General features: G+C 39.3%; 1 protein-coding gene and 1 pseudogene across 2 annotated transcripts; one reads left to right on the top strand and one right to left on the bottom strand.

Annotated features, from left to right (window-relative positions):
- Positions 1-848: 848 nt before the first annotated feature.
- Positions 849-26,248, bottom strand: LOC111336301 (voltage-dependent calcium channel subunit alpha-2/delta-3). The gene is made up of 16 exons (XM_022942373.2): positions 25,542-26,248; positions 22,377-22,534; positions 21,567-21,719; positions 20,510-20,803; positions 20,038-20,166; positions 18,949-19,174; positions 18,111-18,367; positions 17,387-17,531; positions 7,566-7,919; positions 6,039-6,274; positions 5,192-5,350; positions 4,614-4,802; positions 3,753-3,962; positions 3,111-3,321; positions 2,448-2,586; positions 849-2,237 (listed from the first exon to the last, which is right to left on the bottom strand). Exons 1-16 carry the CDS (start codon positions 25,827-25,829, stop codon positions 1,870-1,872), a joined length of 3,516 nt encoding a protein of 1,171 aa, XP_022798108.1. The 5' UTR covers positions 25,830-26,248; the 3' UTR covers positions 849-1,869.
- Positions 10,860-17,644, top strand: LOC111336302 (prostaglandin F2-alpha receptor-like; annotated as a pseudogene). Its single transcript, XR_015994847.1, has 3 exons — positions 10,860-11,811; positions 14,295-14,500; positions 17,155-17,644. The product of XR_015994847.1 is annotated as a prostaglandin F2-alpha receptor-like (transcript).
- Positions 26,249-26,764: the final 516 nt, after the last annotated feature.

The following is a 26,764-nucleotide window of genomic DNA, read 5'->3' as shown; positions in this document are numbered from 1 at the left end:
CATCCCCGAAACAAACAGTATGGTTACGAGAATAAAGGAAATGATCACCAACTAAAGCAGCTTTCGATTGTTTTACAAATTCTCCTTGTGTGCACTTTAGGAAATTTAAGAGAGCAGTATGGAGAATATGCATATTGAGGTTAGGGGTATAAAAAGGTTTAACGATTGTACAAAGCAGGTATAGACGCTAGGAAGGTTAGTAAAGATTTAATGATTTACAGGGTCGGAAGTTTCCAGGGGCAAATGGCCATAACGTAACTATAGAGGCTGATGGAAAAGCTGTTACAGCCAGTTTTTTTCAAACAGCTAGTGTACGTTTTGTTATCCTAGTTCCTCAGTCTGTTTTTTTTTTTTTTTCCATAGAGAAGCTCTAGAGAAGACTGCGTTTCATTCCCTAATTCTTGTACAAGAGGAACAAGTGCATCAATCAGATTTATAAACATAGTTGTTGATTAGTCCCCGCTGTCAAAGCCAATGAGATCTTCTATCATGGCACTTTTAGCTTGCATGTGGTCTGTTGCGTTACATTACTATTCAACAAAATCGAAAAAAAAAACAAAACAAAACAAAAACACAAAAAGAAAAACAAACAAACTCGTGGCTGGCGCGCCGCGTAAGTCTCTGGGAGTACTATTAGAGCATCTCGGCAATCCCTGTGTTCCGCGTGGCGCACTACCCACCATTTGCTTTTTTTCGAACTCGCGAGACGGATTTCGCCGAAAAGGAGGGACCGCTCGTAGACCACAAAGATGAGGCCTGACGCCATAACTATGCCAAAGGCTCGACTCTTTCACAGTAGACTCTTAAGGGCTATGATTGTCACAACATACCATTCAAAGGCTAACATATATATTAATCAAACATTGTTATATATTATGAAGGATATAAATCAAGTATGACATTACATCAAGTTTGAATTTAAACGTAATGTGGGTGATTTAACTGATAATAAAAACTGAAATAATTATGTCTGGTGACTCTTACTATAAAATATACATAGTTTCGATTACACTATGAATCAATGTTAGCTCGCTGATTCAAACCCACGTACATCACTTCCAAGATCGAAAAAAACGCTGCTAGCTGGCGAGAGTGGGGAACTTAAGAAAACGACGACGACGATGACAACGAGGTGGCAAAAAAAGATCGAATGGACAGAACAATAGCTCAGCACCTGCATTTTACATCCTTGTATATTTCTTAGCCGTTCTCTGCAAAGCAACGCGTGAGATCACCAAAATTTGCGTGTTCAGAGAAAGCAAATCTCGTTATGCTGAAGTTAAGGTGTGGCGCCGTGAGAGACACGTCTAACCATTCACAAAGTTCTAATCAAAAATACAAAACAGTTTTTCAATCGACGTCTACCTTGTTCTGACTGCTTTAATTCCCTATTTAAGAAAACAGTAATCACAAGACAGGGGCGGATCTAGAGGAGGGGTGCAGGGGTTACGTATTCCCCCCCCCCGACATGACCTGCGGACATGTAATATAACTAAACGGTTATGTAAAGTCTGCCTTATAGTTTGCTCTGTATAATCAGCAGTTCACATTATTTTATTCCCTATTCATACGCCTTCTTTCTATTCTTCGTTGTTCGCAGGTAAAATTTGCTGACGACACCTGTCAGTTACGTTACTATTTACCCCTCCTAGGAAAAGTCCTGGATCCGCCCTTGCAATATTGGAATATTTCTAACAGCATCAGCAGCTCTAATATCATGCTGCTGCCTGTGTAGGTATCAAGAAAATCACAACTGGTAGGTGATTGTAATACGTAGCGGATCGATCATTTGTAAAAAATCTATTGGAAAACATATTCGACAATCGTTCAATAAATTAACTGGTTCCCTAAATTAAAGGCAAGAATTAATCATGTCATCTTGAAAATGACAGCTAACGTTGTTACAAACAACTGTATAAGGTTCGGTACTGTGAGAGTATCAGACACATTGTAGCTACATTGCATCTCGACGTTTTTCAGAGCAGGGCATTTTTCTTTCTTTTTAAGACTCGTTTGGGTCTCAATGTGCGCGCATGTGCCGTTTACGATGCGAAATGCACCTGAGTCGTACACTCGGTTGCTAATGTGGCAGTTAAAGTTATAAAAGTAGGATTGACGGTACTCGCTCCAGTTCTCTATCACAAGCAGATACAGATTAGTCCTGGGGAGAGCCGAGAGGAAAAAGTTCCCAGATCTGCAAGGACCATCAACTGAGTCAGCAATTATGCCATCAGAACCTATCAAATGAGATCGATGGAAGTCAATTCTCTTACTGATACAGATCATCACGGAAAAAAAAAACACAAAACATAAAAAGGTGTTAAGAGTAAAATTCTAACGAGACCAAACTCTACAGCGATCTGATTGGCTAGCTGCTATAGCTTCACTGACAAATTATTGACAAATCTACACAACACATGCGAATGTTTATAATAAACCAAGCTCACCCAGAACGGCATCATCTGAAGTGTAGCCTACAACATCTTGAATGCAGCCGTACTCGTTTCTGAATGGAGGAATTGGTCCTCTGTTCTTGTAGTAGTCATCTTCCTGTTCAGGCGTTCGAACTATCCCTTCCAGTGTCACCTGAAAGAAAAATCAATAGCGATCATGTAATACGAAGGGTGAGAACTTCAAAACTGCATTTATCTCATGAGAGACTATCGAATTTAACGCGCAGAATCGTCGTTTTGTACCTACAAAGTGAATTAGGTTGCCAATCGCGGACGCAACATGCGCGAGCAACACAGCAACACAAAGTAACTAAGATAGATAATTTAAGACGAATGCGGAAAGTGAAAAGGCTCAATATGTCAAGGAATTCCTCGGCTGTACCTCCATCAAACAAAAAGTAAACTAATCAAGAATTACCTGCAATTCTCGGAGAACGAAGAGCTCTTTGCAAAATATGAATGGAAAACTTGAAGCAGTTGTCAATTCTATAGAATGGTCATCCAATAAGCTTACTGATGAGCTCACAACATTTGGACAGTCATACCAAAGAAACTTAGTTGGTCGTAGCTCTAAAACGACTCGAACATTAAAAAAAAAAAAAAAAAAAAAAAAAAAAAAACACTGGCAGAGAATAATAAGCGTTAGTTTGGACATACCTTTGGTGCATACGGGGAAACGCTGCAAATCCCCTGGAAATCAGCCCGCTGGTTGGGAACAAAGAACTTATGCTTCGTGACCAAAAGTTTCATTACGTCACCCTCTTTACGACCCAAGCTTACTCGTTCATATTCCCGCGCATCTGTGGTACTCGCCAGAAGAAAGTCGGGGTCGGTGACTAAATTTGCCAAGTTATCCACTAAGTAACATCTGAGGGTTTTAAAAAAAGTCAAGCGGTTTGGGACGTTCTTTTCTTCTCTGCATTGTAAGATAATTCAGTTTTATCAACTGAGTTGATGAATTAATTTAGCCATCGTACAGAGTTTCACTGTTACTCGGTAGAAGCGTGGGGAGGGATTTAAGAACTGTAATAAAAATATAGCGAGTTGGGAAATTGAATGTTTGAAGAGCCTTTCAAAGGATGGATAACGAGGAGCACTCAACAGCTGTAAATATCGCGCTATCACTCTAATTTTCAAGGAAACCCGAAAATTCCCCGCGCCAGCTACCCGTTCATTACCCGCTCTTCCCCTCAAATAAAAACTATTTTTACAAAATGGTTTTGCACGCGGCCTCAACTCGAAAGTGAGTGCTCTTGATCTCGGAAATAGCCTGTAAGTATCAGTAACGGTATTGCATACCTCGTTTGGCACACGTGCTCATCATCAGGGCACGTGTAGTTCATTCCGCAAGACTTCTTCTCCCCTGAACTGTCCAGCAACCCGTACACTCGGCGATGAAAGTCATTGTATAGGATATCCAGGGCTGTGACTGCTTCAACTCGATCACCAGCGCATAACGAACGATTTCCTTCGTAAACACGACACTTGCCTGAAATACACTGAACATCCCTATAGTTTGAAGGAAGTGCAATCATTAACCCTTTACGCCCTAACATCAGTATGCATATTCTCCATACTGTTCTCTATACATTTCCTAAGGTGCTGACAAGGAGAATTTGTTTAACAAGCAAGAGCTCGTTTGGAGGGTGATGAATTCCTTTACTCTCCTGACCTTAATGTGTGATTCAAGGGTGATATAATAAGGAGAAATTAGATGCCAGTCACACTTTGTTTTTGGGGTCAAAGGGTTAAACTAGTAGTAACAATAGGTAAAACATTTCGGGTAACCCTCAAAATTGAGACACACCAAGAAGTGTCACACCCTGACAAGGCATGACCCTGAGAAAATGAAACACTTCCGTCGCGCAACATGAAAATATGAGACAACACGTGAAAAAGTATGAAACAATGCTAGAAAGGTGACACAGTGCTTGTGGCGCCGTGACGTCGTAAGATATGGTGACATGGTGTGGATAACACAAAAAAACACAAACTGAATTAGTGTGACACGCTCTGAAACAAGGTGAGATAATGCGTGACATAAAGTGACAGACTGTGGCAAATTGAGACACAATGTCAACACTGTGACAGTATGCCGTGTCACACAGCAGAAGCTCCGGTTCTCTGTTATCACCAGACTTTTCATGTGCATTGTCATACCTTGAACATGCGCATCCTCCTAGCAGATTAATTGTGCCTCCGCAAGTAATATTGGACGTGTTTTGTGGTAATGCCTGGAAAACAGCTTCAGAAATTGTAATCACTTTTCCGATACCATTCGCGTCCATGTAGGCATTCGACACAGCTGCTTTGGCCGGGTTCACTAGGGCACGATGATACCATGGCCGCCTGTAAGATTTCAACGTCAGTTATTGATATTTTGTATACGTTTCATTAATTACCCTTTCAGTATTTAAAAACTAGCCGTTTTGAAAAGTGAATAGGCCCTTCTATGGAAAAGAATAGTTGGATTACGTGAGAAAGAGCTTTAAAAGAAATATCCAGCAATGATGAACGTTTCACCTGCTGGAATTCCCATTTTTACTGTCGCTAGAGGAATCGTAAAATATGAACCAAGGCAACGATGAGAAATAATTCTGGGGTTCTACTTTTACCACTTTTCTAAACATCTTCTCTGAGCTTAAAAATCTATTCACAAAAGCCCTATTGCCACACAAACAAAATTAACTACAAAACCAAATAGAAGGCAAATGTAACCAAGTTTTTATTCCTCTTACTTGGTTGGGTCGAAGTTCTTTCGTGTGCGGTGGCCTGGGTAGGAGCGGAAAATACCACTTCGTGTACCAATGTAGGTCCAAGGAACATCTTTCAAAATCTCTCTCGACCGGTTGTTCTTCCAAATGTCCTCTATTAACGATGTGATCTCCACATCGGGTCTGCAGCGGAGTAAAAGAAGAAAATTGAATAACCGTCGCATTGTCAGTGCATTTTGAATCGATTACCAAAAGCCTGCATTTTGAAACTATGTAACTAGCTTGGGTTCCATCTGGAAAAATGTACGAGCTACAGACGGGAACAACACTTACGTTCTTTAAAAAAGAATTAAGCAAAATATAATGCCTTCTGTATATGACCTCTGTAAATAATTTGGTATTCTGTTCTTTTCTGATGAAGGCCATAAATCGTAGGCACCGTCTACCACGTCAGAAGGGGAAGTTAAGGAGCTTCCACACTCATGACGAACAGTGAAATCTTCAGACTCTTGAACGAGTTCGAAAACGATTTCTCGTCTTTCCTATTAAAAATTCAGTTACATCAACATTCGTATGTGATAATAGAGCAACTTTCAATTGAGTTTCGAAAATAACTGCTGATTGCTTTGTTTTTTGCTTTATTTCGCGCTCTGTGATTGGTCCAGAAAACTCGCACACTTCTTTGACCAATCAGATTCAAAACTTGATAACTTTTCCTGCGCTTCAGGCGGGTAGCTTGTCTAAACCTTGAGTTCTCATTGGCTCCTTGCAATCTTTTCCTTTGCTCTGATTGACTGTTGTGAATTTTTTTTGGCTTTGGTTTAGCGACACTCAATCGTAAAGCCCTCCACGAACCGTGTTTTCATCGTACCTAACAGAAGCACGAAATCTTCCTTGTGGACAGTCACTGTTGCCACCCTCCCCGTTCAGAAAACGATGTGCTTCAAGGGTGATATCACTGTTATTTTCCCTGAAGAGGAAGTTATTTGGGTTACAGTAGGTCTTAGGGCTCAGCATCACAGTGGAAACGTTAAATGTCACGGGTAAGTCAGGGAAGAAAGAGACGTTGTACTCAACACCGAAATCTTCGTACAAATTTCCCAAAACCTGCAGAAGAAAAGAAATTATCTATTTAGCAAATAGATCCCATGTTGCCATGCGTCCGTTCAGTAATAGTTCACAGATAGCGTCAAAATATGGCTAGAACAACAAAAAGTAAAATTCTACGCAAACACTAAGGGTGAGGACAGAGCTTGGCTGTATATGTTTTTTAAACTTAAAACAAAAGGAAACTTGAACTTGTCGTCTAATACCTGGTAAAAACATCAAGTCGCACTCACACCAACAGACTAATTCAGCCAGAGCTTATTCTGGTTTACATGAAGCGACTAGTAGTATTACTACTCTCCCCTGGATGGGATGCCAGTCCATCACAAGGTCCCCCCACCCCTGCATTACTCGCACCAGGTGTTTCGTTCAGCCGGAGCTTATTCTGGTTTCCATGAAGCGACAAGTAGTTTTACTACTCTCCCCTGGATGGGATGCCAGTCCACCGCAAGTTCCCCCCTCCCCCCCCCCCCCCATCATTACTCGCGCCAAGTGACTAATTCAGCCAGAGCTTATTCTGGTTTACATGAAGCGACTAGTGGTATTACTACTCTCCCCTGGATGGATGTCAGTCCACCGCAAGGTCTCCCCCCCCCCCCCCCCCAGCATTTCATCAGGTTTTCTTGACAATTCACTAGTGCCCATTTCTACTCCTGGGTGGGGAGAGGCACTGTGAAAGTAGAGTGTGCTCCCCGAGAACACAACACTATGACCTGACCAGGGCCTGTTTCTAGAAGGTCCCGGTGACTTGACGGGCCCGTAAAGTTGTTCTGTCTTCATTCAAGATGGGGGTTTCAAAAGCTTTGAGAATGATACTAGAAAACTAGCCGCTTAATAAACATAATGGACTGGTTAGGGTGTCAGAGCCTGGTACCCTATTCTTTAACTTTTGATTTTAAAATATGGCTTCGGGCCAGTTAAGTTGCCAGAACTTTCGTAAAACGGGCCCCCTGTCTCGAACCCGGGCCACTCGACTCGCTAACCATTACTTCACCGTGTTCTCACTCCAATAAATGGTCAGCTAAAAATAACCAGAACAGTTTAAAATTGTTGGACTTTGTTTTGCAAGACTCAGCTTGTTTGAAGACCTAGCTACTACCTTTGGCGTGTGAAAATTAAAAATTAACAGACCAAGTAGATGAATCGATACTCAACTTTTATGACAGCTTCATAAAATTTGTTTTCTCCCTCTTCCGTAGAGAAGTGATACAAAAACATTCACTCAATAACAAATGAAAATACTGGCTTGCTTTTTGTTTTGTTTTGTTTTTTTTTTCTGTTTCTGCCTTACCTGCCTCACTTCAGGTGAGTTATAGGACAAAATGTTGGCGTAATAATTCACCGGAATTTTCATCCCACGCGGCGGTGACGCTGGTCTGCGGTAATTCTTGTCTGAGTCTGCGAGATTGAAGGCAAAAACGTACTCGGAGTCCTTAATTGACGTGTAGTAATAAGTGGAAGGTAGAGTCACGAGCATTACGCCGTCTTGGAAATCTCCTTTTGGAATGCTTCTGATGGCGTCTTCGATTCTAAGGGAGCCAGTTTCGCCATCCATCATGGCTTTAGCGACTGTGTTAAACTCCGCTGGTTTACCATTTCGCTGTTCTAGAGTGCTAATTGGAATGAAGATTGGGTCATCCACAAGCTGGGTGAGGAAAACAAAACAGCAAGTCAAAACACAACATGAATTATCCAGGATATTTCAAAGATATGTTCACCGTACGGTTTTCATCCTACAATTTGCACAGAATTCATATCCTAGCCCTTCCCAATCCAAAAAACAACGACTTACGGTCTGTACTCTTTTTCATACTTAGCTCGAAAAATATGGAACTCTCTCCCAGACACTTGTATAACATTAAATTTTCTAAATTCATGCTGGAGATCCTCAGACATGAATCTTTTCCACAGTGGATCTACAAGTTATATTTCTCTCTGCATGCATAATGTTGTACAGTTTATAAATAATATTGAAATTGTAATATAGCATAGTTTATTTTATTTTAGCTTATTTTCTTGAAGATTAGCTCCACAGTAGATCTAAAAGTTATATTTCCCTCTGCATGCATAATGTTGCACATAGTTTATAAATAATATTGGAATTGTAATATAGCATATTTCATTTTATTTAGCTTGTTTTCTTGAAGTTGTTAGCTCTACAGTTACACTGTAAATTTCGAGCATAAATAAAGTATATGTATGTGTATGTGTGTGTATGTGTTTGTATGTGTGTGTGTGTATGTGTGTATGTTTATGTATGTATGTATGTGTGTGTGTGTGTGCGTGTATGTGTGTGTGTGTAACTGACACGTAAAGAGCTGTACACTCAAACATATCGTTTAACTGTCACGTAAAGAGCTGTACACTCTAAAAACCATGGCTAACAGGGGATTTAAAAATTAGGGTTACGGGGAAAGATTTCCGATGCACATTAGATTCATGTTTTGACAAAATACTTTATAACGCAACAAGAACATTTTTTAGCGCGGCACTGTCGGCAACATCCGAACCCAGGCTCCTCTCGACAAATATGACAGATACTACAGGCATCGTCTGAACCCAGGCTCCTGCTCGACAAATATGAAAGTTACCGTTCCTGAGAACAGTTGTTCCTGAGACTTCTTTCGATTATCAAAGGTGTGTTCTGTTACTTTGTTGTAATACGAGGCTGGTACAGAGGCAATAACCATAATAACCATAATAACCACGTTCAAATCAAAATTTGCTGCTAACTTTTCGTGTGGTAGGTAAATATTACTTCCTTTCGCTTGCCTGCAGTTAAAATTTTGTGGGATATTATCTAATTTTTATCTAATCATGAATGGTAAAATTGTCTGTAGAGCTGCAAATTAAAAAAAAATTTTTCTTTGACTCTGTGTTAGCAAACGTGTTTTGAAAAGCCGGCCAATAACGTCAACGTTTTTTTCAGGAAAATAGTTTTATTATTATCCAGGCGACTCCACGCACTGTTATGTCCTCAGTTGACATAAAGTTTCGTTTATTGAGGTTAAATAAGCTACAACGGTTTCGAAGATAAAAGAAAAGGTCAGAGGATATCGACAAATCTAAAGTTCGCCGCATATATGCTGTAGGAGAACCATCGAACCTTTTGAGATGTTTCTTGCTTTTGATTTTCTGGTTTAACTCCCAGCGAGTCAGCAAGTTGTTGATCTATCGTTCTAGCTTGAGGTATCTGTGCATAAAACCTTGGTACGCCACCATTCAACTAAAAAATAGCGCGCTGCAAATTTAAGCAATTGGAATATTGGTGTGGCCATGTTTAAATGAAAGATTTTAATCACTATTTAGGAAGTACTTTTTCCAATGTTTAACACAAATACACGACTACTTTAATATTCCCTCCAATCTGTTGAGTTCATCGTTCAGTTTTTGTTGTATGTTTGTGTGAAACAAGAAACGTGACGGGAAAGAAGAAGAACCTGTGAATTTGCCTCCCAGTTCCATTGGTAGTAGCGCTAAACTGGTATCTACGAAGTACGTATTCGACTCCCGTCGAAGCCTCATTTTTTTTTTTTCAACCTTCTTTTCTGCAATTGTTTAAATTGCAAGTCACCTGCGAGGATCATGACTTTATTTGACAAATGTATTTGCAGTATCCATCTTAAAAATAGAAGTCTCCTCAATTACTACAGAAAAAATATAGATGTTCACATAACCCATAACATAACAGTTTTCTTGTTTGTTTTAATAAAAGCGGCTGATCGCCCTTTAATAAACACAAACCAATTTCAAGATAAATGAAAGTTGTGAACCCGCCTTCCGAATAAGGAATATCTAACGAGCATATGGAAGCGCATTGAAAATTTGGCCGCCGCGTCAAAATTTAAAGATCAATTTTGTGAATTCCCTTTGTGGCTTACTAAGCCTTGTGTAAACTACTCAAAACTAAGTGCAAAATGTATGAAATAAGATTGAATACAAATTGATTATTAGAGTACAGCGAGAGTGCAAATAACCGTGGTAAACAAAACCATAGAATAGAAATTCTATCAAGTTGAACACGAATGGGAAATCTTGAATATTATACCATTACCTTCACACCCCGCTAACAGTTTTAAAAATATTTTCCTTTTTCTGCAGTTACCGGTCTTAGTTTGCTGCACATTTTCCTGTTTAAAAACACAATATCATACTCAAGCCGTAGATCACTAAATCTTCTCTTTTAAAACAATATCCTCATTCAGTATTACATGCGTGTAAGTCCAGTAGCGCTTAATATATTCCGTACGCACAAAACCATTTGTGAATTTAATGCAAGCTGCAAGCTGTTGGCCGGAAAACAAATATACATTCAAACATGTAAACCAGTTTTTCAAACAAACAATGGAGTAGAAATTGGAATTTCTAAATGCGAAAATTACGTCGGGAAAAATTACAACTGCTACCAGTTCGAGAGTCATTGAAAAATTTAAACTTATTCAGATCATAAGAGTACTACACTTATTAAAATAGCTTATAATTTAGACGAGCACTTGGCGGCCCCAAGGGTTAAACCTACTAAAGCGGAAGACAATTGGGCAAAGAGGATTAGGCCAATTAGAATCTGAATAGGTCGGCATATGGGGTTACTAAGCGGGATGAAAAACGAAAAAAAACGTTAATGTTGCGGGCATACAAAGATCTTTTTTCAGCATATGGTCGACAGAAGGCCGGAACAGAAAGACGAGGGAGAATAAGGAAAGAAGAATGCCACTCACTAAAATCAACCAAAATCGAATGAAAAAGGCATTGAATTGAAGACAATGACAGGAAATTCTACAAACGATGGTTCTAAGTTATCTGTAGAAATTATCTTATATATTATGCCGCTCACTGGAATCATAGCCAACACATTCGCCATTCTGTCTTCTGCTAGACTGCTCCAAATGCAACCACTTAGTCCTAACGTCTTCGTGCTTGGGTTATCATGCATCGACCTAATCTCCATCACTTTCTTTTGTGTTCCATCTTGGTTATTCTACATCAAAGGCGAACGGGTTGGCGGGAAAAAACTTTGCGATTTCCAAGGATTTGTCTTCCTATTTTCGACGCTTTGTTCAGCGTTCTTAGCAACTCTAATGGCTGTCGATCGCTGCATAGCCGTCACGAAACCGTTTTTTCATCGCAAGACAATGACGGTAAACAAGGCAAAAGTGCTGCTTTTAGGAGCTATTGCAGCGTCTCTAGTTGTCGCGCTGTTTCCCATCTTGACATTTGGAAGCTTCGTGGAAAACCTAGGTGGCCATTTTTGCACTGTCAACTGGTTCCCGAAAAACGCGCAGGATCGCGCGTTCTGTGCGTTTTATGCAATTCTAGGCGGTCTACCCGCAACGGTAGTTCTACTTTGCAACATAACAGTCATCTGGGAACTGTTTAGAAACAGGAAACGACGGGTATCGGTGACGAACATGATTCTTCCTGGAGCACGGCAGATGGCGACAGTTAGGTACACCGAGCGAGAGGACACTGAAACACAGTTCTCAAGAACGATGGTACTAATTTCTGTAGTGTATCTGTTTGGCTGGATCCCATTCATGGTAAGAAAATTGTTACTTAGCAATTTACCTACTGTAGGTCTCTTCAGCAGAGTGTTAAAAGAAAGCTTAAAAGCTTACGAAAAAGCTTATGTTTCTTACATTTACATCGCCACAAAAGGCTTCTGTCAAATAATATTCCTTCAAGGCACGAAAATGCATTAGATTTTATTGAATTAAAAGTTAAAGATCGGCTAAGTAAGCTATTTATCCACCGCGCGTTTTATCCTTTTTTTTTTCTCAAAAAATTTTTTTAATATTTCCTAATAATAGTTTCCAATGAACCGCCACAGAAGTCATGTTTACAACCCGATTAAATGTTTTGTCTTTTGTTCACTTTGAATTATTGAAAAAAACCTTCTAAGTTTAAGTCGTTAGGAATTTGATTACTCCAAAATTGACTTCGAGAAAAGGTGTTTGAGAAGTTGAAGCAAGCATAAATTCTCGTCTGGAAGCTGTCCATGACAAAAAGCCCACAAAGCAATGCCATTAAATGACCTTTTTAACACCGTCTATCGGCTGTGAATGGTTTTTGAGAAAAAAACAAAAACCCACAAGGTATCGAGTATCTTCTGTTAACTTCAATATTGACATCTACGTAGTCTGACGGGAGGAACGCTTCTAAAATAGTAGACATCTTGATAACTTTTAACGATCGCTATCATTCGATCGGCTCGATCAATCAGCATCAAATTTTCATAACTTTCTTGAAACCTAAAAACAGAAAACAGATGCGAATTGATTCTTGACGAGGTGCTAGTAATCTTCTATTCGCATGACGTAACGTTTCTATGGCAACCGAGTTTTGATTGACAAATTGGCCAAACTGAAAAACCCTTTGTAAATCCCTTATCTGTTCCAGTGCATCGATAATGAGCATTTTCACGAGATATCTTCCCATTACGATTACTTTAAGCGTAAACCTCATTTCCATCGATGAACGAATGCAAAGTTTTATTTTTGCCAGTTTTCGATTAATGGCGCCAAAAATTAATGCACACTGCCAGATAAAATAATAGTTGCCTTTTGTTTACTTTCAAGAATTGTAAAATTATGCTTGAATGATTTACTTTTAAAATAAATTTGATCGATCAAGAATTTCCTGACGAAAAAAGAGAAGTCCAGTAAACGTTTCCTTAAAAGAGAAACTGAAAATATAGAGGCAGTAAAACCTGTACATAACGTTCAAAACATTGGCGACAAAATCAATTATTTCCCAGCTCATACCTCTTTTTAAGGCCAATACTGACTCAACAAAGACTGGTGAAAGGGGAACACTTAATTCGTGAACACATTAGGAACATTTTTAAGTCTGTAACTTTGGAGTCCGCAAGAGCAATCGGCATCATATCATTGTATTTACTACAATAGGCCATTTTACAGTTGTGTACTTAGTTGTCAAGCCTTTGATTCAGTAAGGCTGAAGGTGACCTTGTTGAGATAGAGACCTGTATCTACTTAGCATGATAACAAAGTGATTTACATTTGAAAGGCAGTAAGGTTTGTATCATAATAAGGTCAACCCTAGCCTCACTCCCATTCAAAGGCTTGACAACCAAGCACACAACTGTAAAATGGACTATTGATCCATATCAATCGTAAATACATTATTAATGACTCAAAGGTAAGCTTAAGTCTACAAGAAATGAAGTTTCATTGGTAACCATAGGGACATTAAGCAGTCAGGACGGCAACGCCAAGGAAGACTTCGATTAAAAAATGAATTTCTACTCTTAGTTAGAATTTCAAGAATGGCTGCATGAGCTTACTGTCTCATACGGCGCCAGAGCTCAACTTCAGCATGACGTATAAAAGTAGAGTTCCAAATAGATTAATATAATTTGCCGTCGCGGTTTCGATTCGCAGACGACGCAAATTTTGGCGATTTCACGTTGTTGTTTTGCATAGGACGGCTAAGAAATGTACAAAGTTTCAAAATGCACGTGCTGAGCTATTGTTCTGCCAATTAGATCTCTTGTTTTTCCACATCCTCGTTGTCGTTGCCGTCGTGGTTGCTTAAGGTCCCTCATATTTCACAGGCTCACTCAAATTAGCCGCAAAAATGTTCCTTTTGTTTCCTTTTTTTCTTCGAGAACTAACAATCGGTATTAAGAACGTCGATTCAATGAATAAGCCCTCTTAGTTGTGATCAGTCCAGGAATCACCCCCCATGTTCGGGTCTGCCGAAAAAAAAAATATTTTCATTTCAAATATCAATATTTCTGACCCCTGCTCCTGGTTTTCATTGATTTTAGTACAAACAATAACAGTGCCCAGAAGTATGTATAACTCTTGAACGAACTGTATTAAATTCTTGGCCAATCAGATGCTTAGAATAGACCACTCGTGAACACTCGCGTTCGCAAAATTTCCCACGCTTTTCACCGAAAATCAAGTTTGCCCATGAATATTGTGATTGGTTTCTCAAGTCACAGCCTTCAAAAAACTCAAGAATTTCATTTCTTCATCTCCGCTTTTGTTTTCAGGTTCGCCTGATAGGGAATGCATTTTACCACTGGAAAAACAGCACTGCAGATCTTCTTGTCTGCTCGTTTCTTCTGCTAAATTTCATCGCTGACCCTTTTATGTATGTCCTGACACGGAGACAATATCGTCAAGTACTTAAGATGATGCTATCGTGTCGATGTAAAGGAAGGCTAAACAACCGCACTTTTCCGATCAACATGCACAGGTAAGAGAACTTCCAGTCGAAGGAAGTGATCAACACAGCGGTAAAAACGTAAGACATGCGCAAAGGGGTCAAATTTTGGCCAGCCGCGCGCCAATTTCCCGCGCAAAATTTCAAAGGAAAATATAGGAAACAACCCTTTCTGGGAGACAATTTTCCACGGGCGTAGAGGGAGTGTGAGTCCACAACGAAAAATAAAGGAGTCAGCGGTACTAAGTATAAAGATACTGGAAAGTGATGCGTAACTTCCGATCGGTAAACCCAAAACAAGTTCTGGTCTTTAATATGTCACATTTTCGCCAGCTGGCGGGAAAATCGTCTCACGTGGCATGCGAGGTAGGCTGGTTTGGCCAGCCGAAATATAGTGCTCCGTCTTAAAACTTATCTACGTTGTATCGGTCTTGCCTCTATATTTATATTCGTTCTTTAGGGCCGATCAGATCACCGCTGATCCAACGTATAAGAGTAGGATTATCGCCCACGGTTACCTGCTGAACATTTCCCAGCAAAGGAGGGAATCTGATCCCGTTTCACACACGAATTTTAAAAACATTCAAACGCCACATTTTATTTGTGGCTTCTTTTAACCATGCTTTTTTTTTTTGCATAGATTCACGTATCACGTATGTCTTTTAGTCATTCACTTTTTACGAATCACACAATAATTTTTGCCCTCGTCACTTGTTTCGCAGAATTTCTCACTTACTTTAGAAGGAAACTCTGCACACGCTGTTACTGCGGATTTGGACTGTATACTTTTGGTTAACTTGACTTTATTCTTCACAATCCAACATTACACGTTCTGTTCTACGACCTATCAATCCCATCTTCCTTGAGTTACAAAAATGCTATGTTTTACAAGCTACGGATATACACACCCAGATACGTAAGTCCGGAGTGGTAAGTAATTTAAGCTAGTTTGACAAAGTTCCGTTTTGTTTTACACGTTCTTCAATGATTGGTGGCCACTAATTTCCTGTTACATCGGCTTGCTTGACAATCATAGTGTTAATCTATGCATGCGGTTTTACTAGCGACTATTTGATTAAATACATCTTTGTTTTTGAAGGCTCGATTACACGACGCCGGTCAATACTTCCTTTGACATTCCACAAATCAATGTGGGCGACAAGAAATAATAACTTACCTAATCAACTACTAAATATACCGAGACAAGAAAACTTTATTATGAGCACGTGCAAACGTTTCGCGACACTTGTCCTTTGCCGCCCTAGGCGTTATCTACACAACTATAAAGCAGCTTTTAAAACTGTTTCTGGTCACTTCTGAGTTGCTTCACGTTGCCTTTATTTATATTGACCCTGACTTAATTGATTAAATTATTTGCAATAAAATGTCTGACTGAGGGAGGAAGCGAAGTCTACACCCAGACAGCTAGCATGAAAATATTGTCCACATCGGTCACAACCCAACCAGTCCTCATTATCGTCCTCTTCGCATATTTTACAAACTGCGGTGTTCCGTACAAAATGTTAAATGAAAAACCACTTGCACCCACGAAACAAATCGACAAAAATTTAATGATAAATGTCTATTTGCAAAGCAGTGCAGTACTTACTTTTCTATACGAACAAGTTGAATTTAAGGATAGATATCTATCAAGAAGATCATTTATACTTTCGGCGTCACCACTGTATGTTGCGAAACAGTAACCGTCAGAAAAGCGAACAGCGTCAAAATTTTCACGCAAGAATATGATTTCTTTCTCCATTATGCTGTCCTTGGCGACAGAGGGAGCCGTTGAATCGACTTCGCATGCCACGTGAGACGATTTTCCCGCCAGCAGGCGAAAATGAGACATATTAAAGACCGGAACTTGTTTTGGGTTTACCGATCGGAAGTTACGTATCACTTTCCAGTATCTTTATGCTTAGTACCACTGACTCCTTTATTTTTCGTTGTGGACTCACCCTCCCTCTACGCCCGTGGAAAATTGTCACAACCACTGTCTCGCCAAAGAAGCGAAAAAACATCCATACGTTCATGTAAATTTGTAAACGAAAAACCTCAAGTAGGGAAAAGGAAAACTCGAGACGTTTGGTGCTGGCAAGGAGAAATTGTCCCGCAATCCAGAGCTTCTTTAGTTGATGATCATTTCCTTTGTTCTCGTAAACTTAATGCGAGATTCAGGGGTGATATTGTCACTGGGAACAGGTAAAAATTTCAAGGAAGTATAATATTTCTACCTCACAGAGTGTACTATTCGAAAAATTTTGCGATTCCGCGCAAATTAGAAGCCAACTATAGCCAGAGAACGTTGGTTGATAATGCGCAAAATTAAAATAAGAGTGAAGCGGATTGAATAATCATAGAATAACTTGATCGAATTATGAAAAAGCTAGCTTGAATATATAAAGCAGAAAAGTATTCCTCCCCTAATTGGTCATGTCACCAGGGTAAAAGGTTGTCTTTTTAACTTATTCAGTTTTCGTTCCTAAAAAACATTCAGAGCAAACTAAAGAAAAATGAAAGAATTACGATGCGGGAACGCGTGCAGATCTCACTTCTTTTCTCGCGATGAAAAGTTGTAAACATTCTCATTGCGTCACACGAATCTTTTCCCCGACTCTTCCAAGGTCCTGAACAAGTTTAAATGCTAACAGTGAAATGTTTCAATGTTTCATTCCTTATTTCAGCAAACATCCCAGCATATCATCAGCGAGTCTGCAAGCCTTTTGTTTCTCAGGGAATGAACAGCAGCTGAAACAATTACGGGAGATATTGCAGAATGCCTCGCCACACCGATCCCGAAGGGAAGACAGAGATAAACAGAAGGACAAGACCAGTTGTCTTGAATCCATTCATCCCCGAGGAAGTACAGGAAACCTCTCAAGGAACTGACTGCTTTTAGCGCGCTTGTTCCCTTACCTCAGTACTTGGCCGCAGAAGCGGGTGAAAAATTGTCTCTCCTCCCTCGTTCACCAGAAAAGCGTACACCGATCCCCACTGGTCGTTCAACAGGATGTTCTCGATTTCTTCCAGTGTGGCATCGATTCCAACCACACCTATAGTCCTAAGATGGGAAGAAAACAAATTTACTTGCTTTATCATTAAGGTTGTAATTCAAATAATGTAGAGAAATAAGTAACAGATAAAATCAGAGACAATCCGTTTAAAGACTTGAAAGCATGACTTCTCCTTCATGAGTACTCCAGCCTTGTATGCGTTCGGAAATTGAAACTGACCTGGTTCCCAACCTCGTACCCAACCTCTGTTTCTTGCTCTCATCCAAATTCGAAAACTTATCCACGATGTTGTTGGTGGTTGATTGTTTGTTTGTCTACTCGCTTGCTTATTTGAGGTAGAACTTTGTGAAGGCATAGAGAGCCATTTTAAACTTCTGCTAGGTCGAAGTCTACAGTAGGCTAACAAGACTTGCCAAGAATGACCTAACTAAGCGTGACAAAGCCAAGACTGACTAGCTTTGCGTGACCCCAAAGACTGTGAAATAGCCAAAAATGACTTGTGATTTAAATTGTTAAGAAAAGTAGGAAATTCTAATTAAAAATAATGAAAAAAGAAACTAAAGAACATAGAAACCTTTGTTCGTAACCGCTCGCAACTGCGAAAGCGCAAACCAAGCGTGACTCACTTGTTCGTGACTTTGCTGATGACAGGTATGGCCACCGTGACCATGAGTCCTAGGCCGGACGCGTCCAGGTAAGGAGATGTCCACGTGACATTACTAATACTTATCGTATTGGACGCCAAGAAGCTGTAGTAATCCTGCATTTGTGATATGATGTTCTCTTCGTCTGTTAGCTTCTTCATAAAGCCCTCATTGTCGCAAGCAAGCTTTCCTGGAAATTCTTCGCCATCGTCCGCGGTTAAATAGGAAAAGATCCGCGTCTTGAAAGAAAATATAAATAAATAAACATCAGGACTTGGTTGTTCCTAGAGCGGATGACGCTATCCAACGAATAAATCGCTATCCAGCGGATAAATGTTGCCAAAACGTAATGCGCTTTCCACCGGAGAGATATTCGGCATCCAGTGGATAGCGTTGCCCACCCTTTGAACAACTGGGGCCAGGTGACAAAATAAATAGATTCCAATTTCATAGGAAATAATTTTATCCATCGAGGAATTCGGAACAAACAGAAATGCCACAGGAAGATATTCCAAGAGCAAAGATTGACGATTACAACAGATTGCATCAAGGAAAATTGTGTGACAGACCCAGGAGCAGCTGTGATCTCATTAACATTTTTAAAGCAAACTGAAGAATTAGAAGAAAAAAAAGCCATTCCTTCGTTCCATAGATTCAAAACTTAGTACCAAACCCTTTCAACAATTTCTCACCCAAGAGTTCATGTATCTTTTTCTGGCCTGACCATTTTTAATGCAAACTGAGAATTAAAAAAAAAAAAAAACAAAAACACTTTCTCTTTCAAAAGATTAAAACCAAACCCGTTCAACAAATTCCTTACCCTAGGGTTCATATATCTATTCGTGGCCTGTACTTCATCCCACACATCATTCCAATCATATTTGCATATCTGCCCTGCAACGTAACCGCTCCTGGTGTAGTACCCTGGCCCACAGCGCACAGGGTCCCCATCATTGTCCACTCCATCTGTAGCGAACACAATGATGCTCTGGCAGCCTGTCCTGGCAACTCCTTGCAGCAATTCAAAAGCCAATTTGAAAGCTTTTCTGTTGAAGAATTGGGTGAAACTATTGAGACACTGTGTAATGGCCGAAAAGTTTCGACAATAGGTTTAAAATGCGACTTCTCTTGAGAATAGACCATATAAAGGCGCTTTTCCCTTGGTGATTTTCATTTGTATCAAAAGTCAACGGTATTTACGATGTAGTCACCTCAAGAAGTGATTAACATGTACCTTTTCCCGATAATATCCATACGTTATCCGGTAAACAGGTAATGAGAATACTCAAACTTGTCTGGTAGTAGTTGTTATCTAGATCTGACACCAAATTCTCGTAACAAATCTAGTGTAGCAGGTAGAGGGGATAATTAACAATCAGATCTTGGGAGTTTTGGGGTTAACTTGGACCTTCCCTCTGCTCTGAAATCCCACGTGTTCACATCTGAGAAGCAACAGCAAGCAACACAGAGTAATGTGCATTTAAAACTATGCGTCACGCAAACTACCCTTCGTTCAAAATCTGCGCGTGACGTAGAATCACGTGCCATGCAAAAGCGTCCACAGAGCTGTGTTTAACTCAACACTGACCCTCGTTAACATGATGGTCGCTTGAAAATTATGGCGCGGAAAGCCCATCAATATGTTCATGTGACTCCAACAGCAAAAATAAGAAAGAAGTTATTTACCGGGCGGGAGGTCCGAATAGGGAAAACCTGTGCCCTAGCTTTTAATTAAGGCCCAAGGCCGAAGTTATTCACTTTCTTGGAAAATGTAAAAGAGCCGAGCAAGTGCAGGGCCGAACGGCTCTTTTCGGACAGGCTCACGTCAACCCGTCCAACCCTACACACGGGTCATTTGATAAATCCTTTTACTTTCCTATTAATATTGGACCTGAAGCTACCCTCTTACTTGAGTTCACTTGTTCCACCAGCCTTCAGATTATCAATCTTTTCAATTAAGTCTTTGCGGTGCGAGGTGGATGCCGGTACCAGTCGATTCTGTTGACAGCTAAGCACTTCTGTCTTATACTCAAACCACCTGGTAATAATAATAATAATAAAAAAAAAAAGACGTTGACTCAGAGTGTCGATGCTTCTTTCGACATCAATCCTTCCTATTTTATATCATGATCAGTCATTGCAGCTCTATTTCGGTTGCTATGAACTTTCCTAAAATCAGCCAGGACCAAAATAGGCAACAAGCTACCTGAAGTAATGCAAAAAACTGTAAAGAATCTCCTTTAAGAGAGAGATGCAATCAATACTTCTAAGATCTTTTTATGCAGCCTGCAAGAACCAACCAACCAACCAACCAAACTACCTCTACCACTAAATTTTTCGACACTTAACACTTCAGCGAGTAGTTTGAAAAATCTACTCACTTTCCCACTTCATCCCAATGACCCTCGTGTCCACAGATAACATTGACATAATCTTGTTTAGTCAGGGTGTTCAATACTGTCTTTGCTACTTGTCTGGCCATGTGGAATTTCTTTCCCGCCATGGACAAGCTGCAATCCAGGACAATGACGATGTCCTTGGGGCCTGACGTGGCACCAATATACCAGGGCCTTAATCTGGGGTCATAATCTATGTGGAACCCGGCAAAGTTTAAGGACCATTCTCGAGTTGGGTACGTTCTGAGGAAACCCTCTATGGAACCAAAATTCTGCCACCTACCAAACAAAAAGGATGTTTTAAAGTTTACACGTGGGCAGCAGTAAAAGTAAAAATAATAATTACAATAATAATAATAATAACAATAATAATAATAATAATAACAATAATAATAATAATAATAATGATAATAATAATGATAATTATAACAAAGAAGTATATATTTAATAAAACGAGTTGCTGGCAGCTCAGCACATATTTGAGGAAAGAACATGGTAAATATCTCTCCTAGACTTATGATATTACAAGACATCGTTTAAAGAGGTAACTCTACACAGCTACAAACTTATAAACTTGTGGCCCTCATATTCAAACGAATTGGAAACAAACACTGTAAATAGACATAAAGTGTTTGAGAACCCCAAATAGCAGGAGACAGACCAGTTGGCCAAATAAAAAGCACAGCTAAGGAGTTGAATTTGGAGCAACCAAGGACAACATTCAATGAGTAGCAGGGTGGAAGGCTTGAACCCAGGCCACCAGATTACAAGATCAGTACTCTATCCACTTCACTTCACTGTTTCCAACTAAAAAGTTAACTATAAGTATCTTTCCTCTTACAAAAAAAGACTCTCAGATTTGGATGTATTGGACCTTTATGATACCTTTTTGCTACATTAATAGCTTTAATTGTTGATTATGAATGTATCTAACAGTAGAAAAACCACAAAACAGACATACTTTAGTTCTAGATAATTCTTTGAATTGGATAAGACTGGATTAAGAACATTTGATAGTGGCGAAACCACTTAACAGACATACCTTAGTTCGGGATCATTCTTTGAATTTTCTTTAAACACATTATCTAGAAGCGATGACCAAAACACAGCTTCAATCAGCTTGGGGTTGCTTCTGGCAACCTGGTCAGAGATCTTCACAGAGCTCCTGCTTTTACTCACTTTCTGCTTGAATAACCTGCAGGTCAATGGGTGGTTTAAATTTAGTTAATGCAGTTAAATGCAATTTAACAGAGTTAACAACAAAGAGCACCAGCATTTTCCGGTAGTCTACGGTTTTTGCATATGCACGTGTCTGAATTTCATGTACTCTTTGTTTGAGTCATTTTTGTGCTTTGAGCATATCTTGCAGCATTATGAGGAATGGCAGCTCATCATTCAGGCAGTTTTTCCCACCCATTCCCTCCCTCTTTCTGCTGTTTATTCAGTGTGGTGGGTGCCTATTTCTCTTTCCTGTGTGGGGTCTTATGGCTGGGTCGCAAAGATTTTCCAGCCATGGGAGAAGTCTCCATCTAGGAACTGGCTGCCAATAGTGGAAGCTCCTGTATGTTTCAGGCACTCAACCTCCCCTTAACAATGCAGTTATTAACTGTTAGTAATCTATGCATGAAAATCAACTACTGAAGACAGGGTGGTCGCATGACAATAGTTACTTAGTATATGTACTTCGATAAAAGTTGGACGATCTTAGAACAAATTGTGCTGAACAATATGTCCAAAGTTAGGAAAGAGCCCTTGAGAGAAAGTACCATACACTTAATGTGTTTCACTTCTCAAATATTTAGGGCTTTGCCATCATTAAGGAGACAGTGGTTAGATTTCAGGGGTCACTTACATGTTGAACTCCAGATCTTTAGGCAGAGTATCTACTAGATCTGAGTCAGAGTAGAATTTGTCACCAAGTTGCTGTAGAGTTGAAACCTTTGCCATTTCTTGTAGAGTTTCATTTCTGTAAAATTCGTCATGAAGTCTGGCAACTTCTTCTGCAACTTTCTGCCATTACAGAGAAAAATAACCATGATAGAAATTTATGTTTACAAATCGTTAAGGTTTATAACTTTCTATTGGGTACATGTTATTCCCTTAGGAAGTTCTGCTTCTTTCTTGCAAATTTGCATTTTTCCACCACTGTTTAATTTGTTTGCTAATTTCCTTAAGTACCTAGGAATAAACCGAAAATAACACCAGTAATTTGCTCTACTGTCAATTGGCAAGATCTGGAGGCTGATTCTCCCGACTGATATGTATAAATTTCTGAGCAGATAGTACTGAGAAGCTATTATTAAATGACAAGTATGGCCCCATGCACACACACTATTATTGAAAAATAGCAGACAAAAATTCCAGTGTAAGGGCCATACACAATAGCATGAGTAGGGCCATATGAGGCTGTACTGCGCTACACCCCGCAAGCTCAAAGAAAAAAGATGAAAAAGGAGGATGGATGGTCATTAATTTTAGTAAACGCTTATTGACTGAGTTTAGTCACAGTGAATGGGAAATTATTTGGCTCTCAGTTGTGACACTTGGACCTCATTGCACTCAGGCAATGCATCATGACCTTAAATAATTTCCCTTCCAGTCCTCCCACTCCATCAACTACATGATATTTTACCTAAAGAATATTCACCACCAGGGCTGACAATATGGGCCCTAACTTAACGGTATTCCTTTTTCAATTCATAAATCTAGCTCCATAACGATTTTTAAAAAGAACATCAAGACTTTTCTCTTTTCAAAATTTGTAACTAGTAATTCTCTTCTGTTTCTCTTCTGTTTGATTGAACTTTTATTTATGTGCATTAGATTATTTTATTATTTTATTATTTTATAGTATTGTAAAGTGCCACGAGAAGCTTTTGATGTGCGCGCTATATAAATATTATTATTATTAACCCACAACACCTATAAGCCCTGAGTCCACTTGATATCAACACAGACTGCTGTCTTGTGTATCAATATAATGGCTCTTTCAAAATTTAGTGAATCAACACCTTGACCACAATTTATGATTTTCTTATCTTGCATCAATTTCCTCTCTTCTTGACAGTTTAAATTTATACCAAGAATGAGAAAATGGATCAACATTGAAAAACTGTGAAAGTGAAAGTATATAAGTGGACCAAGAAATTTCAACTCTTTCTGAGAAAATGAACTAGTGTACAAAAAAAAATAATTAACTAAACCGAAATATGAAAGATCTTAAACTTTGAGCTTGATCACTGAGGACACAAAAAATGTTACATATTCTTTCAAGCATATAATGAAGAAAAATCTGTTCTCCACAAAGGGAATTAGCGCCATTTGAATGAATCGTTCAAAGTTCTTCTTATTATATGTACCTTTAAGACTCTTCATAGGCTTTCACCGACCAATTTATGGACTCTGCTAAAAGAATACCATCCAGCACAAGCTCTACATTCATCCTAAAACTCACTTCTTACTATTCCTACTGCAAACTCAGCGACATGAAGTCAAAGCACGTTTTCCTTCTATGCACCTACGTTATGGAATACTCTCCCCAATTCTCTTAAAAAGGGAAAGTGCCGTCTTGGTTTTGTCTTTCAAAGCTGCCTAAAAAACAATTTTGTTTGGAAGTTTTTTCTAATAACCGTGTGTTAGTTTTTTTGTATTCACTCAATTTTTAGATCACATGTATTCATGTTATCACATTGAGACTTGAACTGCACACATTAAAACATTGTTATTAATGTTATCATCATTATTATCAACATTACTATTATTATCATTATTTGTGGTTTGATGCTCTATTACTGCCCTTAAGAGAACTCTACAGCGAGTAAAGCCAAATACAAGGATAATATGTGACAAACCTCCTGTATACTGCTAGGATCTCATCATTGGATTCTTCATAGAGGGTAGGTGATAAAGGATTTAGAAGTGATGCCTGATTAAGGCCAAAATTAGATGTGGTACATAAATTTTACTTAAGAATAAGAATAGGTCTTTATTGTTTTTGAGCAAAAATACATGCTAAAACAAGAACATTTACATTAAAATAATTACAGGCTATCAGCATTACATAATATAAGACATTACATTAGATAGCTACTCTATATTTGAAAAAGAGCCTATTAAAAAAACTGTTTTTAAAACGCTGGGTATTAACCCTAGGGAGTTCACTACTAGGAACTCAGAGGTGCGCCGAGCTTTCTTTCGTTTTAGGGACAGAAGGGTACAGAGGGTGACCGGGCATACTGGAGATCTTCTTGAATAATGAGCAATCAACCTCTTCCAATACACTATATATATTAAGTTGGTACAAAATATATTTCACTTAGGCTACAGTGATTCATGAGTTTATGAACCAGTTTGAGGTGTGATTTGCCTCCTGAAATATATGCAACCCATTAACTTTTTCTTTCATTTCATGTAATCCTCAAGATTTCTCTGAAATCTCACATGTTATAAGACATTTTCAGTCTCTCTTTTATATAAGTGAGATGTGAACTTTTCTAAACTTTCCCAAAATTACTATTTCTCTGTAAATAACAATTTTCTTCTGAACTTAAATTTTGGACACTCTAGTCGAAACTCAAGATACATAACAATTCAAACTGTGCAGCAAGGAATAATAACCACATTTGCCTAAATTTCTCCTAGATGAAGAAATAACCCAAATTGCCTATGGCACCTGTCTGGGGATTTCCATCAATATAATCAAATTTCCCAGTTAAGATAAGATAGGTGACCTTTGCATAATGTAGTTGATTCAGATCACAGCCCAAAATGGACAGAAGAGAATTGGAGGAGAAAAAATAATAACAGTGCGAAAAAAAAAACGAACCTAGTGTCATTGCAACGCTAGTCCAAACAAATTTGAAGAACAAAGATCACAATATTGTGACAGATTTTGGCATTTTTGCATTTCATAACCATAACAGTTAATTTTGTCAGGGAGTTTCATAAGCGCAGTTTACTAATTAAGTGTACATTTCGATCGCAGCATCAGCGCGGAAATGAAAACAATCTTACATACCCTAGCTGCATTTTCCTTTTTGACGAAGTAGTTTCCGAGCCGTGATTTCACAGAGTTCAGAGTATCAAATCCACTTTTCTCCTCCACTGTGTAATTTGCGCTGTCGTACAATTTCTGAAGCTCGCGCGTTTTCAAGCCTTCCTCGGCAAGTTTAAGGAGATAGCTCTCCACTTGCGCAGACCAGTTCTTCACGATATTATTATTGAGACGTTCTCCGCAAACAAGCAGAGGTAATTCGAAGGTAACCGCGAAAAATAATACCAAAACGTTGGAGTAATTGGTCCTCATGGTTCTTGGAGAGCGCGCGGCGTCCAAAATTGACACCAGAGAGAATCCACCACTTCCACCGAAAGAAGTTTCTAGAATTTCCACATGAAAGGAATCGGAAAACCAAACAAGAGTAGAAATCCAAAAGAAGCCCTACACGACCTTTTTTCGTCAAAACAGATGTTACAAGAGATAAATAATACTACTCCCACTGGTGCGTAACAGTGAACTGATGATGTCGAGGGTAATTATTTTAGTAGAAATAATCGGATTTTCAGACCACATCTCCCCAATGACTCTCTTTTATAACTTGGACTGTGACAATAATCCTACGACTCACAGAAACCAAGGTCAATAATCTCCGAGAGTCCAACGGAAGGCGCAAACGCAACTGCTTGATTGTGCAAACGTGTAAGTGCCCACTACTGCGTGACACCTGAAACCCGTGAAGGGTCACGAGACCGAACATAAGCCCCAGCGGTACCCGCTGAGGACGAAGAAGGGCAGAAGGGGCCTGATAGCGTTGGCCGCGCACACGAAAGGTCACCTTGATTTTTAAGATGCAGAAACGTGGAAATGTAGAACACACTAAAATTTTAATCTCTCTTTTCTTCAAAATTTGATTCCTTGCAAAGTATTTGAATATCTGATTGCATGCCAAACTGAAATGCAAATGAAATTTTGTAATCTCTCGACGATAATTTTGCCTTCTGCTTCCATGGCCGATGGCAGAATTCAGGCTCGAATGGCTGAGATAATTTAGCTCGGTCGCCAAGGCAGCGGGTATTCTCTTCAAATCCTTACCTGCAGAAGAAGCTTTCCATTTTATTATTATGCAGTATACACGTTTGGATGCTAGTGAGCTAAGCAAGATAGGGCGAAAATTCGTAACCTATCTGCATGACAGGACTGTTAACTATAATAATATCTAATACTACTTAAATATAAATGATCAA

Source organism: Stylophora pistillata, chromosome 13, assembly GCF_964205215.1.
Source record: "Stylophora pistillata chromosome 13, jaStyPist1.2, whole genome shotgun sequence".
Taxonomy (NCBI): domain Eukaryota; kingdom Metazoa; phylum Cnidaria; class Anthozoa; order Scleractinia; family Pocilloporidae; genus Stylophora; species Stylophora pistillata.
This window is presented reverse-complemented; position numbering and strand designations above follow the sequence as displayed.